At 47.2% G+C, this 24504-nt stretch overlaps 1 protein-coding gene across 1 annotated transcript in view; it reads left to right on the top strand.

Annotated features, from left to right (window-relative positions):
* The window catches only part of CYB5A (cytochrome b5 type A), a 101766-nt gene extending 89465 nt beyond the window's left edge, over positions 1-12301 (top strand). Inside the window, exon 4 of the mRNA XM_078435140.2 lies at positions 12227-12301. Within this exon, the coding sequence (XP_078291266.1) occupies positions 12227-12286 (60 nt within the window). The 3' untranslated portion in view covers positions 12287-12301. The remainder of the gene's footprint in view (positions 1-12226) is intronic.
* Positions 12302-24504: the final 12203 nt, after the last annotated feature.

Raw genomic sequence — 24504 nt, 5'->3', positions numbered from 1 at the left:
GACACAGAATCCGAAGCGGGCTCCAGGCTCTGAGCCGTCAGCACAGAGCCCGATGCGGGGCTCGAACTCACGCTGTGAGATCATGACCTGAGCCGAGGTCGGACGCTCAACTGACTGAGCCACCCAGGCTCCCCGGCTCTCACACTTTTTGATCGTTGCCCTCATGAGCAGGAGAAAAGACTGTTGATTCTGCATACTGCTCGATTGCCAATATTCAGTCCAAAAATAACTAGGGGAGGAAATTGGCGAAGTGTGGTTGCCTCAGTGACATCCACTGCCCCCTCGCCATGACTTAGTAACCATGCTGTTTGAATTCATACAGACCCAAACCCAGTTGTGAACACTAATCACACGAGGACTTGGTTCAGGAAGCAATAGAATCTCCTCCCAGACCATTCAGTGCCTGCCTCACCCGAGCCACAGGGATTCAGAGGAGTGAGTGATCGGAACGGGGCTGTGGGAATGAAGCTTTGGTGGCCGGGGAAAGAGATGCTCTTTATCCCTCTGTATGTCAATGAGGAGTCAGGTGTCTCTGGTACTGTTGACAGACGTCTTTCAGGCTGGAGAAGATCAGACGTGGGAGCGGATGTGGGAGCCCCTTTGGGAGGCCGAGGGGAGAGACTGGAAAACACTGGGTCACTGTCGAAGTTGGACTCTTGGATTCCACCCCACCTACAGCCTGATCTACCCCTGGCTTTTCCGTTGTATGAGCCAAGAATTTCCCTTTATTAAGCCAGTTTGGTTCGGACTTTAAGTTACTCGCCATAAAAAGTATCCTGGCAGACATACTGCCCAAACAAATTTGGGGGGTCCTTTAAGGTCCCAAAGCTGGGACCCTGTGGTCCAGATTTCCCTGTGGACTAGATTTCCCACTTTGAGGACCAGTGACCTCCCTAAACTAAATTTAATCATGCATTTCCTCTGCTAACAAGTCATCGATTTCCCGGAAGACAAAATCTAACCCTTACCCTGGTGGGTAAGGACATTCACCGAGTGTCTTCAGTGCATGCCCTGCCCTGCTCGGCTTTACCCCTCCTTTCTTGAGTCTGCCTCATGGAATGTCTCCCTGCCCTCAGAGCCTCTGGGGACTGTCAAGCGGGATGGCTGTGTCCCTGGAATAGAACTTTCATTCTAGCTGCACGGGACTTTGTCTCTGCCTGTTCTGTTCCGAATCTGCTACCATGTGGATCCCTGCCTTATTGGACTGGGAGGTATTTCTCGGAAAAACAACATTCTTGAGAACGGTCTCCCTCTTTTTCTCTTATTTCCCATTCTGTGTGTGTGTGTGTGTGTGTGTGTGTGTGTGTGTGTGTCTGTTCTCTGTGTCTCTGTGTCTGGTTTGGGTCCCACTTTAGTCTGACTTGGGGGAAGGGTCACGGCCTTCACTCCATTTTGTCCCCTAGAAAATAGCTTCCAGGTCACACACCAGCCAACAATCCCTCACTACTGGGCAGGAGCTTCCCAGCTGAGACAGATATCTCTTCCCCTGCAGGAAATGCAGATACTCCCAAGAGCCACCAAAGGGTCTCCTTAAGGAATTATTCCTTTATATTTGGAAGAACATTATTATTTCTTCTTAGTTTTTTAAATCTAAAAATACTTGATTTTAGATTGGAGGCTTTCCACTGTGGGAGGAGGCAGAGAGTGTAGATCGTCTACCCAGAGATTCTCAGTCATCAGATGGCAGAAGAGAGGACAGTCGTGTCTCTTGACAATTCCTTGTTTGGTATTAAGGGGGTGCGCTGGGTGGTCAGCGGTGCTGAAGGGCCAGGACTTGGAGGAAGTAGCTACTCCTGGGTAGGGTCAAGAAGAGAGGCTGGCACAATGAACAGCCTCCCCTTTTGGAGAGAAATCAAAGCCAAGGCGACCATTGAAGCTTTGCTGGGACAGCAAAAGGCCGGCGAGTACCTCTGATGGGATCAGCATACGCACACGTTGAACTCTGCAGACAGAGGCCTCTCGTGCAGCTGGTGAGTCGGAGGAAAGAGCCTCGTGTACTCACGTGCGACCATCACCAGGAGCAGTCAAGAGAAACGAGCAAGGGCAAAACGGTGGGCGCGGTGAAGACAGAAAGAATACAAGAGTGCTTGAATTTGTAGAGAAGACTTCGCGGAAGATAGAAAACGCGGGATGGGGGTTGGGGGTGGAGAGCTGAAGCTGTTCCCCATAGCGAGTGTCCTGTGACCTTGAGCTTTTGTGCCATCTGCCTTGCTCTGTTCCCACCCCCATCCCCAAGCCCAATTTGGGGGTCCTTGCCCACCACCTTCATATAACCTTTTACATTCTACCAAGGCAGCAGGAGATCCAAAGTTGCTGAAAATTTAAAAGCTTTTTAAACGCCATTCTCTGCTCTCTTCATTTTTATTGCATACACATTGGCATAAAATGCCATGCCCGATGCGGATATGTAATATTCACTTAATGAACAGCTGTTGCTTTTTCTTTTGCTATCCCGTGTGTTAAGTTTTTTTTTTCTTTTTGTGAAGAGCTAAAGAAAATAAAGCCTTCGGTTGATTTCATTTGCCTGTTAAAAGCTAAATTAAGAGTTGTTTGCACACTTAAGAAATCTGTGATGGTCTCAGCTTGCTCAGTTCCATGGCCCCCAGGGCCCCGTGTTTCAGCCCCAGGCCGCCCCCAGTCCACAAAGCACGTTCGTGAGAGTTAGGAAAAAAGACCATTCTCCAATTAAAAAGGTGTAATTTGGAATGCTACATTTTCTCAACAGGAACGATTAAAAACATGAAATCATTCCACACTAGTGATATAAATCAAATTGTTGAACCTAATTAAAAGTTTAAAAAAATAATCAAAATAATTAGCAACTCAAAGTCACTAGGATATAATAATTAACCTGATGCATTTTCATCTGGTTTTTCTTTTCCAACATTTCATACAATTTGTACATTACAGAGGACGAGGAAGTAGCTGATGGTAAATTCCACCTCATGCCTGCTGGGATAACATGATGTGCGCTTTCCCCAACATTTCATTTGTTATCCCCAAATGCTTATTCAATAGCATTGCTTCATTTTCTTCTCTAATGGCTTTCAGTTTTCCATTTTCTGATCCTGAGTTCTGTTTCCTGACACCTGACAAGTATTTTATCTTAGTAATCGTGACAGTGTGAAAGTATGCAACATGCTTCTAAATTTTAACAGCACTTAATTATCACTTTGATGAAGTTTCCATAACAATAAATAGTTTCCATATTTAGTGCATCATTATCATAATATAGCTAACTTGTATGTGATCCTCGCGTGTAGGTAATCATGGCAAACAGGGCTGCTATTGCAGAGGAACGTGGGTCACAAGGAAAGTGATAGAAGACTTCAGCTGGCATCTCAGTGATGCCATTCCGAGAAATACTCATAGGAAGTGCAATGTGCAACGTTACATCCATCCATCCATCTCATACCAGTAGGACGTGCTTTTTAATCTTAAAATGTTCACCAGTGTATCAGCTAGAATGCAGTTCTCGTTTAGCAGTAAAATTTTTTGATGATCAGATGTAGTTCTCTTTTGTAAATGGAAGCAAACATATATATATATATATTATAATATATTATTATATATATGATATATAATATAGTGTTAGGATATATAACACTTTGTATAGCATATTATATAGAATATATTTTATATATATATATATATATATATATATAGTATTAGAATAATATACTTTATTTCCATCCTCAGAGAACTGTCATAATGCATTAATTTTTGTTAAAACAAGACATTTTGCTGCTATCTGCCAGAAAATAGTTAGAAACATAAGACATATCCAATTCGGATTGACAAAATTATACTAAAGATGTAAGAAATTTCAGATAATGAAGAGGTCCAGGATGGGAGTAGTTGATGGCCCCTGGCGTGGCAGGTTGCAGAGTGCATGGCGGGACTCCTGTGCCCTGCAGCCCCGGCAGCCGCTCTGGGCTGTTCACACCAAGTTCTCCTCTGGGACCTTTGCACAGGCTGCACCTGTACCTCCCATCTCCAATGCTGTCTTCCCACTCACCCTGCATGGCCCCATTATTCTTTTGTCCTCGGCTTACCTAACAGTGCCCTTAAGGCTGATACTTCCCTGCCCTGACGGAAGCAATTTTTATAGTCCAGTGATGGCCACTTTCTGGAATGTCTTCCCCATCGGAATGTGCAGTTTCCTCCTGGACAGACATGGATTCCTTCTCATGTCTCTGTTGCCTGGGGTCTGCCTAAAATGTGGCACGAAGTCGGTACTCAATGTGGAATAAATGAAAGGTGGAGATTTTAGTCTGCCTCTTCACTACGAAAGTCTTCACTTCCTTATCGATAATGGCTCTTATTATCAGTTATTTTCACCGTTTGTTTTGGACATTGGGGTTTAGCCTCTTAGGCTTCTCGGATTTTTGAGGTGTTTTCCATAGTTTTGCTCGTTCCAATAGAAGCTGTAGTTTCTTTAAAAAGTCCCATGAGCAAGATGAATTGAACAATGAGGTATTTTTACTGTCCACTCTGTGGATATACTTTTTTTTTTTTTTTAATTTAAAACCATACACAGTGCATGAGACAGGGCACGGGATGTGGGGAGCCAGTACCTGGGGTGCCAGCTGAGACTTGGAGCCTCCCCTGTAAAATGGAGACATTGCTAACACCGTGTCGTGGGGTCACCGTGGTGACAACGACGCCCTAAATTACTGTGGAAACGCTAGTTTCTAGTCCCTTTGTCGCTCCTCCCACTACCATGGTGATAAGTTAAATAACATCGAAGGATTGCTTACTAATTGTTGCCACGTTACAAATCTGGTGATCTTGGAAGTAGAAGTGTGTGTTTCCCTCAGTTTCGTGTGATTTATGATTCACTCTTCGTGGTAGTGTTTGTTTCAGATCTTAGAGATTTGCGTGAGTGTGTGTGTGTGTGTGTGTGTGTGTGTGTGTGCGCGTGTGTGTCTGTGTGAGAGAGAGAGAGGGAGAGAGAGAAAGAGGAAATTCTCGCAAGCGTGTGTGCTAAAATTCTTGCTGGAGTGACTAGAACATTCCTACCAGGAGGGATCAAGCAAGGAAGGCACTTTTTAAAACAAAGACTTGAAAATTGGAGAATGGCCTCTATTTTTATTTATTTATTTATTTATTTATTTATTTAGTTAGTTAGTTTATTTATCTATTTTGAAAGAGAGAGAGCAAGCAGGGGAGGGACAGAGGAAGAGAGAGAGAGAGAGAGAGAGAAAATCCCAAGCAGACAGCTGTCAGCACAGAGACTGATGCGGGGCTCGAACTCACAGAGTGGGAGACCATGACCTGAACCAACTGAGCCACCCAGCAACCCGAGAATGACTTTTATTTTTAAAATGCAGAGAAGGTGGTCAGCGTGCTGGAGTTGTGGTACGGTGCGTGAGAAGACGGCATTCTGTGAAGGGAGAGAGACAGGCGTGGATGTAGCAGTTTGAGTGTGGCTGACTTGGGGACAGTGGACATTCTGAAAGTGGACATTCAGTGGGAAGAAGTTAGAGACTCTTACAGGCATGAGCTAAATGTTTGATATTGGACTTTGAGGGGCAATTTGGAACCATAGCATATTTCTGAGCAGAGTAATGACAGACTCAGAAGGAAAATAAGCATATTTTTATACATTTTGGAAACTACTGGAAAATGCTTAAACAATTTCCTAGATTCAAGTCCAACCATACGGAAAATTTTCAACTCCTTAGGCTCAATAAAAAAATGACTGTGGCTTAGTCGGTTAAACATTGATTTCGGCTCAGGTCATGATCTCATGGTTTGTGAGTTTGAGTCCTGCATCGGGCTTTGTGCTGACAGCCAGGCACCTGCCTGGGATTCTTTCTCTCTCCCTCTCTCTGCTCCTCCCCCACTGGTACTCATTCTCTCTCGAAATAAATAATTAAACTTTAAAAAAAAAATAACTGTTTGAACCCAAGAATATATTTTTAAAGGAAATCTCTATGTCCAGGAAAGACTCTGTTTTGTCAGATAGACATGAACTCAGGAGGGGGTCTAACCCTGGGAAATCATATATTACAGAGAATTTACAGGACCCACCGTTGAATGTTTGACTTGCCAGTGGCTGAACTGGGAATGAGGGCTATGCCAACTTAATTTTTACTCAATAAAAACCTATTAAGGACTCCTCATAAAGATAAGGGGACAAAGTGTAAATTTGGAAGAAGACCCTTGGGCGGATAGCTGGAGTGGCAGTTAGGACATGTGGCTGTTACCCCGAGTCATCACCCAAGGGTTCTGTCCAAGGATTTAAAATTCTCACCAGAGGGGCATACAGACTGTGACAGCTTTAGTTTCTTCTGTCTTATTCCAGGATTTTAAGTGGGGTGGGTGGCAATGACCCGATTTGCACTTTAAAATTTCCCTTCTCGGGGCACCTGGGTGGCTCAGTGGGTTAAGCATCCGACTTCAGCTCAGGTCACGATCTCGCAGTCTGTGAGTTCGAGCCCCACGTCGAGCTCTGTGCTGACAGCTCAGACCTGAAACCTGCCTCAGATTCTGTGTCTCCCTCTCTCTCTTCCCCTCCCCCCACTCATGCTCTGTGTCTCTCTCAAAAAAATGAATAAATGTTACAAAGAAAACTTTTAAAGAATAATAAGAAAATAAAGGCTCCCTTCTCCCTGTTGGGTAGAGACCAGATGCAGGGTGTGGATCACAGAGGATGCACTGGAGGTGGGGGGAAGGAAAGTTACATGGGGTATTTGGAAGGGACACCGGGTAACATTTATTGAAAAGTTAGGTGGAGGTACAAGCAAGGGAGGTCGTGATGCTTTTTACCAAGATGGAGAAGGCTGGAGAAGATGTTTTGAGCAGTGGCAGTTCGGTGCTTTGTTTGGACGTGTTCAGTTCAAGATGCCAATTAGCTATCCGGGGGAAGATGCCACAGAATCGGTTGCCAATTGCATCCCCAGTGCAGAAGACAAGATTCGTGTACCAATGCTATTTTGTTTTATCTTATTTTTTGAGAGAGCGAGAGTGAGCATGCACAAGTGGGAAGGGGCGGGTGGTGGGGGGGGGTGGGGAAGGGAGGCGGAGAATCTCAAGCAGGCTCCATGCCATCACCCTGGGATCACAACCCGAGATCAAAAGTCGGACGCTTGAACAACTGAGCCACCCAAGCGCCCCAACGTGTATCAGTATTATTAAAAGCCGTGGGACCAGAGGCAAACAACTGAGGAGGGAGTGTGCAGAAGAGACGAGGTGGGGGCTGTGGAGCAAAGCATGGGATTTTTCACCCTTAAGGTTGAAGAGAAGAGAATAAACCAGTAGGAGGGATGCAAAGCGATAGCAGAGGGGTTGAAGGGAAGCCCACGAGAACAGCGCTGTGGAGGACAAGAGAAATTGTCCCTGGCCACCGTCACTGCAGGCAGATCACGTATAATGAAGGCAGATGGGGAATGACTGGATTAGCCACAGGGAGCGTGTTGGTGACCTTAACAAGAGCAGTTTGGGGACTGAGGAGGAAAGAAAACTGAATGGAGTAGCTCAAGGGGAGAAGGAGCTGAGGAATCATTTTATTTCTTGTGCCAGATGATGGGCACACAACTGTCTTTATAACATTCTCTCGTGGGCCTGAAGAATTTCATAATGAAATCGTTTGAAGGTAATGTGTCGCTTTTTCAAAAGCTTTTTCCCCCCTTAATTTGCACACCATTCTAAGAGTTAAAAGTAATTTAAAAGTTACAGTAATTTGTACTGTAAGCTTTTGCCAAGGGGATGTCAAGGCAGTTTGCAAAGGGCAAGAGGCGGGAGGGGTAGGTGGGCGGGGGGAGCACAGAGCAGGTGAAGATCTTCCAAGGTTATCATGAGAAATTAAATGGTGATGTTCCCTAATAGCCTTAGTACAATAACAGCAGTTATTGTCAACTCTGGGAGCAGAAAAATAAGTCTGGGGTCTAGCCTTGAACCTATACATTACTTTTTTGAAACAAATGTGCAGAGATAGAACGGCTGGACTGAGGACAGCTATCTTATTAAGGATTTTGACATGTATAACCAGGTTTTCTTTCTCGAAGCTGTGTCAGTTGTGATTCTCACCTGCAGAGATTCTTTAAAAAAAAAAAATCAAAATAATCCCAGAGAAGCGGAAAAGGAGACGCATGGGAATGGAAAGCAGACACGACAAAGAAGGTCGGCGTGGTCGTATTAATATGATAAAGTAAATGTCAAAGCAAAACGTACTCCTAGGGATAAGGAAGGACGCCTCACAAGGACAAAAGGGTCAATTCAACAGGAAGACATTCCACTCGTAAACGTGCACATTCTCAATAACAGAGCTTCAAAATCCGCGAGGGGAAAGAGAGTTGACGGGGTTTAAAGGAGGGGACGGTCCCGTCATATAATCTGAGGCGTCACCACTTCTCTGTCAGGCAGTTGTTGGAACAGCTAGACAGCAGTCCGGCGAAGATGTGTGTAGAAAACCCGAGCAACACTGCCGGCAGGTGGACTTGTTATTAATTTCACTGTTAGAGCTGCAAGGACGCGTCCCAGCCTCCGTGCCTCCGCCTTTTGGAGATCCCGGGCGCAAACCTACAGTTGCCGTCCCTGTGACTTCCTGCAGGCACTTTATGGCTCTGTGCCTCAGGTTTCTTCCGTGCAAAGTGAGGATGGCCCCCGCGTCCCCTGTGTTTTAGGTATCCCATGAGATCGTGAATAAAAGGCAAGTTAGCATCATGCCTGGCATACGGGAAGTGTTCATTATATGCCAGTGATTGACTGTCAGCTCACGCCGTGTGGCTGCCTGACAGAATCGTGGGGGATTTGTTTTGTTCTGTTCTGTTTCATTACCATTATCTGGAAATCTGCCTGCGGCAGGAGCTGTCCTGGTTGAGGCGTCACTCAGACTCGTTCCGAAACTGTTCCTGTGCCCTCCTCTCAGCTCCCCTCCCCGAGCCCTGGTGAGCCTGCCGGCATTTAAATATTTCAAAGAGTTGGGGACACCTGGGCGGCTCAGTCGCTTAAGTGTCCGACTCTTGGTCTCGGCTCAGGTCACGATCTCACGGTTCATGGGTTCAAGCCCTGCGTTGGACTCTGGGCTGAGAGCATGGAACCTGCTTGGGATTCTCTCTCTCTCTCTCTCTCTCTCTGGCCCTGCCCCACTCTCTCTCTCTCTCAAAATAAATAAATATTTAAAAAAATATTACAAAGAATCCCTAGATGCCCCATGCAAACCTCGAAACTTCCAAATTGCCTCCATTTAACGTGCCACATAGGAAGGCGCTCATTTTCATTTTTCCCACATCACCCTGTTCTCCTGGGCCTGAAACTCACCCTAAGCAACCATGAAAGACCCTTCTAGAATGTTCTGATGCACGTGGTAGGAGGTGGAGCACCAGCCCCACGTGGGATGACATCGGCTAGCGGAAGGGTCACACCTGCCTTCTCCCCCTTTTTGTGCTATTAGGCCTTTAATGTTGCACTTCTGCATAGTTATTAATCACATCCGTGGTATAGAAACCATCTCTAAATTTAGTCCAGAGTCTTGGTTTTTAAAAGGAACTAAGTCGAGATGTTTGGTAAACAGAGGAGTCCTTCCGTGTTGCACACCATCCTTCTCTAATTGGCAATTTGTATTTCTTCAGAGAAGAACAGCCAATAAAGGAAGTAAATAAAATAAAGCAAATTGTCCCTTTCAAGTCTGCCAGCTGTCACACCTCGAGAAGAGCGTTTTCCTCTTGTTCTTCTAAGAATCAAGGCTCATTTATTTATAGGTATGTGTTAAAGAGTAATGAGGCAAGCTGAAAAAGATCTTCCAAAATACTCTTAGTGAAATAGAAGACGTTATCGTTACCGAGGACTTGTAACAATTTAAAGCCATTTCCATCTTCATTAAAACATATGAGCAGTGACACCCCCTAAACTGACTTTGCGGAAACCAAAGGGAAGAGCGTTGTTCTGCTACGTTTCCGTGAGACAGAAAATACCCTGTGGAGTGGCCTCATGGAGTTGGGGTGGCCCAAGGCGTTCTCAAAATGGCAGCTTTAGAGGGATCGTCCTTGAGCCTTCTGGGGTAGAGAGACTTAGGAAACTGGGAAGGGCCATTTCTCCCACCAAAAGCTCCCTCCACGCTGGCTTCTGCTGTAGGTTCTAGTTTATCTCCTGTACTTGGTTTTAGATGTTAGTTCCACAAACGCAAGAGCAACGGGCTTCTTGAATGAACTGTCGATATAGTATGCTGACTGCAGAATGGCATTAAGGAGCAGCATAGAGCTCAGGAAAGGGAAGGAGGTTTACATAGCTCTGGAGAGAGGTTTTGAAATGAAAATGGATAGGGTTTAGAAGAAATAAAGTAGAAACAGAAATTTCTTTAAGTGTGAAATATTTAATTAAGTTATTTAAACTCCCTTAACTTTGGGCACCTGGGTGGCTCAGTTGGTTAAACATCCGACTTCGGCTCAGGTCACGATCTCACCGTGCATGAGTTCGAGCCCCTCATCGGGCTCTGTGCTGACAGCTCAGAGCCTGGAGCCTGCTTCCGATTCTGTGTCTCCCTCTCTCTGCCCCTCTCCAGCTTGCACTCTGTGTCTCTCCTTCTCAAAAATAAATAAACATTAAAAAAAACATAAACTAATACAATTTCAATTCTAATTGATTTCATTGAAATGGAATGAAATTTAAATAAACTTAATTTAAAATTATAACTTGAAAGAAATATTTTCTCCAGTTTCATCGTAAAAAAGTGGCCTGATAAGGGCAGCAGAATCATCATTTTTTTTACATATGTTTTTCCCATATTTAAAAAAAATATTTATTTATTTTGAGAGAGACAGAGCACAAATTGGGGAGGAGCAGAGAGAGAGAGGGAGAGAGAATCCCAAGCAGGCTCCATACTGTCAGCGCAGGGCCTGATGCAGGGCTCAAACTCACCAACTACAAGATCATGATCTGAGCTGAAACCAAGAGTCAGACGCTTAACCGGATGAACTACCCAGACATCTCCCATCACTTCCGCCCGCTCAAATGCCACGTGTGCGTCCAATGCCCAGATTCCCGTTACTGCCCCACAATTGTGTTCTCTATATGGAGTCTCAATGGTATTGAGACCAAGGTAGCCTAAGGGCTTTCTGCTAATCTAACTACAACAGTGTGAACATCAAAAAGAAAGTGACACCTTTAAATTCAAATAAGATAAAATTTAAGTTCTGTGAATTTATAATGATGCTCAGAAAAGGAAAGCCAATATGAAATGCACCAATAACCACTGTGAATATGATAGGACGTGCTTGGTTTGCACTGGTCTTAAAGAGCAGGGGAATGTTAGTGCATTTATGCACGTGTGTGGTTATTCTTTTAGGTCCGTATCTAGTTATGAAGTACAGGGGGGTTCTTGTTTCGGAACATGGTCTAGGGGAATGAGTCAGTGAAGTCCTAAACATAGCTTATTATGTGATGCTGGAATCTCTTGGAAGCACATTTCAGGTAAGATGACAATATTGTTGGGGCGCCTGGGTGGCTCAGTTAAGCATCCAACTTCAGCTCAGGTCATGATCTCACAGCTCGTGAGTTCCAGCCCCGCATCGGGCTCTGTGCTGACAGCTCGGAGCCTGGAGCCTGCTTGGGATTCTGTGTCTCCCTCTGTCTCTGCCCCTCCCTGGCTCATGCTCTGTCTCTCTCTCTCAAAAATAAATAAACATAAAAAAATTAAATTATAAAGATGACAATATTGTTATTGGGCCAGAGGGACCTGAAGAAAGTAAGGGGGTAGGTTTTAGTGTGAGGGCTGCTGGCAATCTCTAGAAGAACAAAGGTGAGTGGCGTAGGTGGTGATATTTTAGATGGACCCCTCTTCCTTTATGTCCTGTCCTGTGGAGGCGAGAGATTCATGATGGCTTGACAGAGCGTCCCTGCTCCGTGGCCTTGCGGAATGATAACATGAGGGTGCAGTCAGGCATTGCCGTGTGTGATAACACATCTTCTGGGCACACGGGGGAGATTTACGTAAAATTAAGAGGAGAAACTGGTGGAATCGGACGGACTGAAACAGCCATGCTAGTTCAAGTTCTTTATCTCAAGAACATAGAGACACTTGCTCCCCACGGACACCGGTCTCTCTCTCTGCTGGGCTTCGTGCTCCAATTCCTGCCTTCTAATGTTTCCGTCTTTATTGCCCTCCACCATCTGTTCCCAGAAGCCGAAGAGCATTTGTGTACAGACGAGAATGTTCCTCAAGTGAGGAGAGCAGACAGCAGGCTGTCAATATTTTATACTTTCCAGGATCATTGTCTTTCAGACTATCAAGAATTCATGCCAACGTTCGATGATGGGTTACCTGAAGAATGTTCTGCTTTAGTCAAACATTTGTCTCGATAACGGATAGGAAGAAAGCTTGAATAAACGCAGAGCTGAGAGTTCAAGATGCTGTGACATCCCTGCTCTAGTTCATTCCATCTCACTACCCGGTAACAGAACTTTAAATGCCCCTCGTGAGTGACTGTTTTTAATACTGTTTTGAAACAATCTCCAACTTACAGGGAAGTTGCAAGTAACTGCCACACAAAGAAGTCTTTTTTTTTTTTTTTTACATTCTCTGAGAAAAAACTGCTGTCCAGATGTCACCTTATTTCCAGATTCTTCAGTGTCTATTTCCTACTACCAAGGACATTCTCCTACCTTTATGGGCTGAGTTGTGTCCTCTCACAATTCGTGTCTTGAAGTCCCAACCCCCAGAACCTCACAAGGTGACTTTCTTTGAAGAGAGCGTCCTCGGAGAGGTAATTTAGTTAAAATGAGGTCATGTGCGTGGGCCTTAATCCAACGTGACCGGTGTCCCTAAAAGAAAAGGAGATCAGGACGCAGACACACACGGAAGGCCGCACACGTGAAGGCAGAGGGGACGAGGGCCATCAGCGTGTTAGGAGGGAGGCCTCAGAAGGAACCATCCCCACCGACACCTTGATCTTGGACTTCCAGCCTCAAGGACCGTGACAAAAATCAACGTCTGTTGTGTAAGCCACTCAGGGGTACTCGGTTCTGGCAGCCCTGGCCGCGGCTCGCACCCGCAAGCCCAGTGGGGCCGCCAGGAGCAGAGGGCCAGTGCGGATTCCCAGCCACCGTGTGGCTCTCTGTTGTGATGGGGGCACCAGTTTGGGTGTGCAGGCTGCACGCGGCCGTCTCCTCTCTTCTGGCTCTTTCTGGCGGGAACAGTTTCCCAGAGTTTGGGTTTCCCTGGCTCTCATGACCTTGATCCTCTTGAACATCACAGGCCGGGTAAGTAGTGGGATGTCCCTCAGTCTGGGCGTGTCTGATGCCTCGCATCGGTGGCAGGAGCATCACAGGAGAGGCGCTATGTTCTCACGCCTCTTCCTGGGGCCTCGGGATTTGCTGTCCCCTGCGGCTGTGAAGGTGGCATCGGCCTGGCTTCCCCCCCCTGGAAGTTACTCCTTCCCGCTGCACAGTTAATAATACTGAATTGTGTGTGTGTGTGTGGGGGGGGGGGGGTGCTTTGGATCATGTAAATGTTCCATTTCTCAGGAAACTGTCAAGTTCTTCACTTAGTTGTTTGTTATCAGTGTGGACCCAGAGCGCCCTGTTTACTCCGTGGATCAGACTCCGCTGCTGTTCACTTTGATGTGCAATTCTTCCCGGATTTGGCCAGGGGGACGCCCTTCAAGCTGGCTCCTGTGTTCTTTAGACTTGTCCCCATCAGCCTGTGAGCACTTTCTCATGTTTTGGCATAAGACGTTTTAGCTTTGGGGTGCCCGGGTAGCTCAGTCGGTTAAGTGTCCAACACTTGATTTCAGCCCGGATCACGATCTCACAGTTTGTGAGACTGAGCCCCGAGTCGGGCTCTGAGTTGACAATGCGGAGCCTGCCTGGGATTCTCTCTCCCCCTCTCTCTGCCCTCCCCAACTCGTGTGAGCTCTCTCTCTCTCTCTCAAAATAAATAAACGTTAATATATATATATATATATATATATATATATATATATATATATATAAAAGATGTTTTAGGTTTATTGCAGGCCTCACCTGGCCCAGTCCTGGAATCACCCATTTCTCCAGAGAATATTGTAGTGGGACCTGGGCACCTGCGGTGTGAGTTATGTAATACATGTCTGTGCTTATATTTGTATTTATTTCTATATCCGTCCATGTGAATTAGCAGCCACGGTTTGTGACCAGTCGCCCGCAGCCTCCTCCAGCAACCCCTCCGGACCCACCTGAGCCCCGACACCTCTCCCGACAGGCCGGTCCACGTGGTGGCCTCCTGCCTCCCTGTCCGGGCTCTGACACCCACAGACGCTCTTCTCACTGTGCTCGGGGCCTGGCCGCCCGCACCAGGCCACAGCCCCACTTGCAGGCATCGTGTTTGCCCGTCACCCTGCCCTGGGCCCCCCATTGCCGTCCCTCACCCCCACTTAGGGGGACGCCTCCTGTGTTTGCTCGCAAGCAATGGCAGTTCTTCTCTACCTTAACCTCTCTTTCCTGGCCCCACGACACTTCTGTGTTCTGTTCGTTGGTGCTCCTCCTTTTCGTTGCCTTACGTGTCGGGCCTGTGGTCGTCCGTCAGTGGATTTGAGCTTCCTGCCCACTGTCCCCTTTCATTGCTCCCTCTGCTCTTTCAAGTGCTTCCTTGAAGGTCTCCAGTAACGTTCCCCTGCGTTCTTCTCTTCTTGACCCCCTGAAGCTCCTGCCACTGCTCCCCATTCACTTCCTGGAGAGCAGGCTGCCTCCCGTTTGGCTGCCAGCTTAGTTTCCTGGGGCTGCCAGCAAATGACCACAAAGCGGGGGGCTGAGCACATCGAGAGTACTCTCTCAACAGAAGTCCAAATCCAAGGTGTTGGCAAGGCCGCACTCCCCCCAGACGTCCCGGGGATCGTCCTTCCTTGCCCCTTGCAGTTTCTGGTGGCCCCAGGCATGCCTTGGTCTGCCTCTTCATCCCTCCAATCGCTGCCTTTGTCCTCACATGGCCTTTCTTCTTCCGTGTGCCCCGTTCTGTCTCTTATAAGGACGCCCTCCTTGGATTCAGGGCCTACCCACCCTAATCCAGTATGAGAGCATCTCAATCCTTACCTTAATTATATCTGCACAGACCCTATTTCCAGCGAAAGTCACATTCTGATGCTCCATTCCTACGAACAGGAATTTTGGAGGACACTCTCTAACTCACTACGGGGTCGGTATCGAGGCTTGTCTGTGCTTCCCAATATCCATCCCGATCACGGTGTCTATCAGACCATTGTCCTCCACCACAGTCCCACCCTCAGAAAGATGGCTGTGTTCATTCTACTCTCGTGGCTCGTCAGATACTTGGAGTGTGCATACGGCTGGCCTACAGTTCTAGTCTCCAGTCCTGAGTGGTGCAAAAGACCGGCAGGTCCGGCTGCCTGACCTAGATCCCAGCATGACTGACTCTTAGGTGCTGTGTGAACTCATTCTTACTCTGTCCCTCTGCCCACCACTGCCATGTATGTGCACTTTCCAGTGTGTCAGAGGCATCTTACTCTTGTATTGTCTGGGCTAAAATTCTTAGGGTCGTCTGTGGTATAGCAACTCTGAGAATTTATGGCAATGAAAGAGAAGCCACATGCCTATTATAGGCCGATTGAGGACGAAATTACGGGGGAGAGTTTCCTTTGAAGGTATATTCCTTTTGGGTAAATTATGAAGTTAGCTCAGAGTAGGTAAATAGATTATTGTCAATTATTATATTGTACAAGGCTTCAGTTAGACAAGATTATAATTTTTCTACTTTCCAGGTCTTTAAAACCCAGGACTAATGGCTACCACTAACAGGGGGAAGGTCGTCTATAGAGGGTAAATAATAAGAAAACAAGATAGCTTTAAAAATTTTAATTTCATCTAATTTTATTATTTTATTTTTTATTTTAGAGAGAGATAGAGAAAGAGAGAGCGAGATAGAGAGCACATGAGCTGGGGAGAGGGGCAGAGAGAGAAAGAGAATCCCAAGTAGATGCCACACTCAGCATGGGCCCCATGCGGGACTTGATCCCACGACCCTGGGATCATGACCTGAGCCGAAATCAAAAGTCGGGTGCATAACCAACTGAGCCGCCCGGGCGCCCCAAGATAGCTTTTTTAAAAAAATGCTATTTGATCAAGTAGGAGGGGGGTGAGGGGCCCACTTTTTTTCTTTAAGAACAGTCACACAGCGTTGTGGTAGTGTTAAGATTGCTCCCATTTTCTCATTTCCACCGTATTCTTTTTATTCTTTTGCATTTTCACATTGCATACGTGGGTTACATGCATTACACTGTCCATGGAAAACAAAGTGGAATTCCTATTCTCACACATTTCCACTGTACCGAAAAATGTGACGTTGGTTTTAGAACATCTAGTCGTCGTCAGTGTGAATCGTTATTTTTGAGGAAAGGCAAGCCCCTGGCTGTGGAAACTGCAGGTCGCGTTTGAGATATGAGCTTCCCGTATTCCAGACCCCATGCTCAGCTGCACACGTGTGCGCGCCTCTGACCCTCTGTGTCCCTCATGCTTCTTGATCTCCGTGCCACCTGGAGTCTCTCTGAGACTCAGAGAGATTAAGTGACATTACCCGTGGCGCTCAGCCAAGTGAGGGGCAGAGCAATGGTTTCATCGCTGGGTCTGGCTCGCTGTAATGCCATACCCCTAACGACTGGACCATGATTCACCGAATGATGTCCAAATCATAGTTTCATTCTATCTTGATTTTTCCAGTACTGTCAAGATTTCTCTGAAGACTGCTTTCCCTGAAGAGTGGGAGTGGAGGTTGATTGGTAATTGATTGCTACCGTGTCCCTGCAGCTATTTGTAGAAGGGAAGCCGCATGTGGGAGCTTCTTTCTCCTATCGGCTGGATGGCCCCGTGCTCCTGGCCTCGTCTTGCACCGAGTGGGGCGTGAGATCCGGACGCTGTGACCCCCCCTCCTTGTGCTCCTAGGTGGAGCTCTTGTCTTCTCACACGTGCAGACAATCACAGGGCAGGAAAACCAGGTTTGCCAGGACTTCAATCATAATCATGCACAAGAGTCGTGGGAGAAGAGAATAATGACGAGAGAAAATGTTATATTCAGAGTGCGGTGGGTGAGGAAAGAGTTCATAGCAGAAAGGAACCATTCCTCTGTTTCAGGCCATAAGTTTTGGAATGTGGTTGAACCCTATGACAAGGCTTTAAAACAGACATACAAAACAGCTTTAGTACTTCTCCAAAGTTCTGCTCAATATAATCTCAAACAAGGACTTTGAATGGCGTATTAAAAATGCTGCAGAGCTAAGGACTTATTTCCTTTCTGCTATGGAAATTATTTTGGCCGGAAAACAGAATCTAATTAAGCTAAAGCCTTTACGTACAGTAATTATTTAGTCTTCCTCCTCGTTCTGCAAATACACTCACAGCCGAAGGCTGGTCCCCCATGAACCGTGACATACTCTTGGTTTCTATGGCTATCACTTCATAATGCCGCAATTTCCATAAAGAGCCACGGGTGTTTCTGAAATCCATTACAGGTAAGCAGACAACTCGCATGTGGGATTTCCCTCTGGCAATCATGTCACGAAGACTTCATGGTAACATCTGTGAAAGGCATTAAGGGGCACGAAGGCCTGAATTGTGCTTCTGGACTCAAGAATTGCGCCGCGGCGTTAACCTTGAGCAGATGGGTGACCGTGGCCCCGATCTGCTGCTGGATCCCTGTGGTTCCTTCTGACTCTGGGTCCCTACGTGGGATCAGCCAAGGTACCGGCACCGGGATTGTGGAGTGATACCATCTGTGGTTTGATGGGTTTCAGGGGAGAAAAGACGCCGCCCTATTAAAGTCGACGTTTCTTGTGGCGACTTGTGAGTTACACGGTTCATTACACGCCATCACTTTCTGCCGCTTGGCTCCTCCAGCGCCTGGGGCACAGGAAGGCTCGGCTGGAGGAAAAGTGGTTCTGGAAATTCTCCCGGCCCGCAGCAGGCTGCTTCCCTTGGGCTGCCCCAGGAGCCCAAGGGAAGCTGCATTCACGGTCGACCTCTTTGGCTCGCACCAGGGAGAGCGAAATAGTTGACCTCTGCGGCAGGTTACGTGTCCTTGCGAAACTGAGATACCTTCTGGTGCGGTTCTTCTGAAATCACTGCAGACGTCGTCGTGGGAGCAGATGGGGGCGGCCCTCTGAGCAGAGTGGCCGCGGGGAGGGAGCCCCGCGCGTTTGCGTTCCGGAGAGGGAGCTGCCTCGGTGCGGCCTGTGCTGCACGTCTCACACACGGGCTACGTCCGGACGGTGTGTTGGCGCAGCCCCTGCCCAGGCCCCTGGCCCCAGGAGGAAGATGCCAGTGGATGCTCGAAGAGGTGCTAGTCCACAACCTGCAGGGAAACTGAAAGATCCGTGAGCTTGCAAAGCACTGAGGGCCAATGGTGGGCGTTCCCTCGGCCAGTTGTTTCTGACTCATCCATATTAGGAAATCCATTCAAAGTTACGGATTCTTGGGGCGCCTGGGTGGCTTAGTTGGTTGAGCGTCCGACTTCGGCCCAGGTCGTGATCTCACAGTTTGTGAGTTTGAGCCCCACGTGGGGCTCTGTGCTGACAGCTCACAGCCTGGAGCCTGCTTCAGATTCCGTGTCCATTCTCTCTCTGCCCCTCCCCTGCTTGTGCTCTGTCCCTGGCTCTCAAAAGTAAATACATATTTAAAAAAATTAAAAAAAATGACAGATTCTTAGCCCTGTGGCAGATGAAATGGTGGCCCCTCAAACAAGATGTCCGTGTTCTAATATATGGACCTCATGATTGTGACTTTATTTGGGAAGACTCTTTTACAGATGTAAAGAGGATGGGCCCATCCTAGGTGATAGAGAGGAGCTCTAAATCCACAGAAGGGAAGGGGACAGACAGACGGAGCGAGGCCATGTGACAAGGGAGGCAGAGACCCGAGAGAGGCAGCCAGAAGCCAAGGACACCAGCCACCACGAGCGGCGGAAAGAGACAAGGTACGGTTTTCCCTGTAGAGCCTGCCAGGCGTGTCCCTGCCTTGGCCTTGATCTCAGATTTCTGGCCTCCATTTCTGTTTTGGCAAGCCACGTTGTGGTCATTCGATTCAGCAGCTGTAGGAGACTCGTGCGTGCCCCACCCAGGACCACTGGGGGGAGACACCCTGTTGTGCTGAGATCCATCTATTCTGATGACGAGATAATTTTGAGAGGTACCACCGGAGTCCTTGGTCAGACTCAGAGATTCTCGTCACCTGTTATACACTGAATCACCTGGAGGGTTTAAAAGCAGGGATGCCCAGGCCACACCTCGGATGCTGATTCGGGGGGCCTGACGTGGACCTGAGCCCTGCCACCCCCTCCCCACCCCCCCGCCATGACACGATGTGCAGGAAGGTGTGAGCCTCTCGCTGCGGGGACGCTAAATGTATACAGTTGTCATTAAGAGCTGCGGGTTCCTGTTGGGGCTTTCACCCTATCCCTGCAGCCTGGGTCTTCCCCCCTCTGGCCAGGTTGCTTACCCCCTTTTTTCTGCCCTCTCTCCCTCTGCCTGCCCCTTTCTGTTTAAATGGAAGTGTTATTTGCATACGGAACCCATAGAGGTAAGAATTCTTCAGTTGCATGTGTCTGTGCAATCATTACCCTATTCCCTCCATCCCAGAATGTTCTGAATCCCCTTTCCAGTCGTTTCTCCCAGCCCACAGAAGTAAAGACTGCCATGACTTCTGTTAGCACACATTAGCTTTGTTTGTTCCCCTCACGTAATGTGTCTTCTTTTCTCTGCCTATTTTATTTTAAACGGTTCCCTTTACTTGGTTTCCATTGATTCGAACCCGACATACCCCATGTGGTTTTCTCGGTCTTTCTCTCTCCCTGAGCCTCTTGGATTTGTGGGCTCATGCTTTTCACTACATTCAGAATTGTTTTTGGCCATTGTGTCTTCAGGTATTTTTATTCCTTCCCCTTTTCGGTCTCTCCTTTCCCTCTGGGTCTTTACTTTCCCATCTTTTTTTTTTTTTTTTTTTTTTTTTTTTTTTAAGTTTCTTTGTTTTTTGACAGACAGAGAGAGAGTGCAAGCAGGGGAGGGGCAGAGAGAGGAGGGACAGAAGATCTGAAGGGGGCTCTGTGCTGACAGCAGAGAGCCTGATGCAGGGCTCAAACTCACGAACCAGGAGATCTTGACCTGAGCCGAAGCCAGTTGCTTAACTGAGCCACACAGGCGCCCCTTAATTTTCCATCTTTAAAGAACCTTCTCTATGCTGATGAGTACCAATGCTGTGTTTCTATCCCCAACCTTCCTTCCGAGGTCTGAATTTGCAGCTGAGTGTTGGACATCTGTGTATTGGTGGCATTTCAATTTCCCAAACTGAACTTATAATTTTACTCCCCAAACCTTTTATCGCTTCTGTGTTACAACTTTTGTATCCACCTTGAATCCTCCTCCTCGTCAAATATAAGATTAGACACTTTAAGGTTACACTTTCCAGGCTGTGTTCTATGACTGTCCCTTGAAGTGTAAACATGTATATATTATGGATGTGTGTCTGTCGGGGGAGGTTCTATCATCAAATAAATTTGTCAGTCTTCATTCTAACTTTCCCTTAGATGCTGACCAGTATAAGTTTCCACATAAATGCCCTTAGAAGTCCTGCAGTCAAGAAGTCATTGTAACCTTATGTTTAAAAATTAAAATATATTCAGCATTTTTCAAAATTATTTGACCATAAAACTCTTTTTTAAAATAAAGTAGAAAATCTAATAAAAATCCACAGAGCTAATTTTGAGAAATATTACCATAGGAGCATCTTTGGCTAATCTCTGTGTATGTTTCCAATCCTTATAAATGCTACTTCCTAATATCTCCCCGGTCTCTTTCTGCCTTGGTTTCCCCATTTCTATCGCCTCTCATGACTCTTGTATTGTGTCTGAGCAAGGGCCTCCCTCCTTTTCATGTCTTCCCTCTTTATTCCAGTCTTTGCTGCCAGAATAATCTTCTTCAACACAAGTCTCTTTCTTAAAAACTTTCAATGGCTACCCTTTACTTGGAGAAGGACATCCAGTCTCCATAGCCAAGGAGCAGATACTTTGCCTCATCGGCAGCCTTCCTTCCCGCCTTTTTTCCGTGCTCCACCCCCAGGCCTTTATGGGCTGAGTGGGAGGCTTCTGAGGGAATGCAAGTAGGGGCTGCAGGTTTCCAGGTAGGGGTGAGGTGGGCGGGACAATGGGGGTGGGGGTTGCACCTGGGAGAGCAGACTTGGGAGCACAAGGCTGAGGGGAGAAAGGACAGGACAGCCCGAGGCCAGAAGGAGGGCCAGGTGCAGAGAGAACAGGAAGATTAAGGCCGTGGAAGGAAAGGGTAGGAAGGAGGGAGGAGATGGGCAGAGAGGTGGCCTTGGAAGGGATGAGACAAGGCAGTGACTGAAGATGAGCTGGGTGCCGCTGGACATTCCTTTGTGCAGACTGTGACCCTCTCTCGAGACCAGGAAAACATCCCTGCACCCACCTTCAGCTGCTTCCCTCCATGGGCCTTGTGGTCCAGCCCACTGACGGTGCAAAGCCCTTGTCTGTTCTTTCCATCCCCTGGTCCCGCCTATGGGAACATGAAGCCTTCCTCAAGCCCACCCTCCCCTGAAATACTTGATGGCAAAGCTGCATTGTTTCTCTTTAAGAGAAGTAGACGAGTCCCTGGATCTCCTCACTGCAAACAGAAAATAAACATTTGAGGAGCTGGTCTGCAAGTGGGATGGGGTCGTGGTGTTAGCCTTCAAGGATCGATGGGATGCTCTGGACCCCTCAGCTGACTTCATGAAGTGGCTCCGTTCTAGTTCTGTGCTTCTTCCAACCGGCCAGATGCGTCCTCACCTCTCCCGATCCGGTGAGACCCACTAGATTGATCTTGCCTGGTTTAAGTCAACAAGAAGGGACATAAACGTGTGTCAAGAGGGCATGTGGGTAGGCACAAGTCTTTTTCACAGTCTGTTTGGGAGCGACTAGGGAAAAGACGAGGAGGCAGAGGAAGGAGAGGAGGAGGTAGGAGATGAGAGAGAAAAGATGGAGAGTCAGGTAGTGATGGAGAGAAGGGGACACACAGGGGGGAAAATGGACGAACTGGGGCTTGATGGATTTTAAACGGGAGCGATCACATCCTGCTATTTCCCTGGGGCGGGAGATCTGTTTGGAGTCAACCTGGATACTGAGGTATTTGGCTCCTGTTTAACTACTGTTCAGAGCTCCCCACACGCTGGGATCCCGAATCCCTCGTCGAGACTCAAGAAGTCTGCAGGTGCCCTTTGCACAGGAGGCATGCCCGCGGTCACTGGAGAGGTGGCCTCAGGCTTGCGGCCACAGGAACCACATCAAGAACACTTCAAAGACGGATGCAATCAAGCCACACTCTGCACTGGCTCCCTAGGCCACATCCTCTAACCCTCCACACAGCCTCCAGGTGGAACAATTAACGAGAAGCTTCTGCACAAGTCCTTGGCCGACGCACTGGCATTCCTGGATTAAGTAAATCAGAAATAAAGTCAATATTAATACACAAATAATGATGCAACTGCATTTGATAAGGACAGAAATGAACATTTTTATAATGCTTCGAAATGAACAATGAGCCTATTACTGTCTGTATATTATTTGAAACGGAAATGACATACATTGTTTTTACGTATCCAGTCCATTTCATGTATCTATAGGCTAAATCTCAATTTATATCAATGACGGTGACCTGTAGCTTAATAAGCTTATCATTTTTATCTGCACTGTGGCTAATGGACTGGCGGTCCGTTACAACAGCAGCCGGCAGCTTCCAGGAAAAACAGTTGATTTTCATCATCTGTGCCGAAGACAAGAGTCCTGCTTGGTTCATGAAGAAATCAATATATTCTTTGAGAGTCTCCTCTATAGACAGAAAGCCCTGCGCCTCACTCAGCATTTACTTGTTGGTAGTATTTCCTCCTCTCCAAAACGAGACTGACAATTTTGCCTAAATACATGAACATTCCACGGCCGCAGTCTCATGTCGCGGGAATAGTAAGTGAACACAAACAGTGAGTTCTCATCCATGAGACCCCTCTTGGGACTAGAGCATCATTATTGACAAAAATGATTCTGATCCTTCTCTTCACTCATCGTGCGGCCCCTCCCGCAACTCGATGCCACAACACACGCCAAATAACAGTGTGTAGTCGAGGCAGGGAGGGATGCCCAGGGCGAGGAAGGAAGTCTGGGTTCTCTAGTTGATGAATGTGGCCTTTTTGGCTTTTTTATTTTTTAATCCCTCAGATCTCAAAGTATTAAATAAAATCAATACATGTTAAACAGTGTATGAGTTATTTGCATTTCTTTTACCTGTTTTTTTTTTTTTTTTTTTTTTTTTTTTAAATAAAAGCTCACCACAGATTCTGGGAATAAGGGGAGAGGAAAGTTTATCAAAGATCTTGGTATTATGATTACCAACCAGAGAAGTGCTAATGTTTTTCTAGGTTGGGTGGGGAATCCGGACACAGGATATTGATGGAAAAGGACACGGGGCCTCAGCAAAGACAGAACCTTCCCTAGCAGCTACACATAAATGACTGAGAGCTGGCAGCATAAATGGCACACGGGGAAACCCCAGGTGGGGTCAGGAAGCCGCCCTGGATGGTCAGTGGACACCCGCACACTATCCACCGCAACTGATGAAGGCAAGTGTTTGTTCGGAGCCGCACACGCGGGAGTTTCCAAGTAAATGGTTACAGCGTTTGCAGCCAAAGAAATGTTTTATCGTGAAAGTACTCTTGCCTAAAAGAACGGCGCTGTCTCCAGTCAAATCAATAGATGTGCATGCGGCCACCTACTGTGATTCTAGTAACTATTTAATAAGAATGTTACTTGCTTTTCTTTGCATTTTTGTTGTCATGTTACGACGTGGTCTTGCCAGTTGGTTGCTCCATAAACCATTTTTTGCTGCCACATACGTGTGTGTGTGTGTGTGTGTGTGTGTGCACAACCCTGAAGAGCGGTGTGTTTTCCTTCTGCCGACCCTGCTCCTGGAGGTATGTCAACCTTCCAGAGGCATCTAGGTAAATGTTATTTCAGTTGTTATTTTGTTTCACTGATGCAGGGCTGCTTTGGGACACCAGGGGGCTACACCCGCAGATTCTGTTTCTTATCGTTGGCATACCAGAAATTCTGCAGCTTTTTCAGTCACCTTCTAAGTGATGTGCTGCCTATGCATTAGAACTACATGTTTCTGAGGCTTGGATTTAACAAACATTTTTCGAGAACCTATTCTTTCCAAACAGTCCAAGAACTGGACATCCAAAAACGGAAACGGTGCCTTCTTTAACTGCAGTCTGAAGGGAAGACCGGAGGCACACCCGTGTTATGCCCAGAATTCGTGATCCCCAAAGACCACCAGGGAGCCGAGTCTGATGCAAAAGCAAAAGAGCCTTTATTTGAGCTAGCTCGAGCTCCAATCCCCTACCCGCACCCACGCAGCGGTGAGATGCCGGGGAGAGAGAGAGTTTCAAAAGCACAAAGGTTTTATAGGGATCATGGCCTTAGCTGATTGGCTGGGGAAGGGTCGTGGCCTCAGCCGATTGGCTGGAGAAGGGTCGTGGCCT

This window comes from Panthera onca, chromosome D3 (genome assembly GCF_046562875.1).
Source record: "Panthera onca isolate mPanOnc1 chromosome D3, mPanOnc1 haplotype 2, whole genome shotgun sequence".
NCBI lineage: Eukaryota > Metazoa > Chordata > Mammalia > Carnivora > Felidae > Panthera > Panthera onca.
Note: the sequence above shows the minus strand (reverse complement) of the source record. Positions and strands in the feature narration are given on the sequence as shown.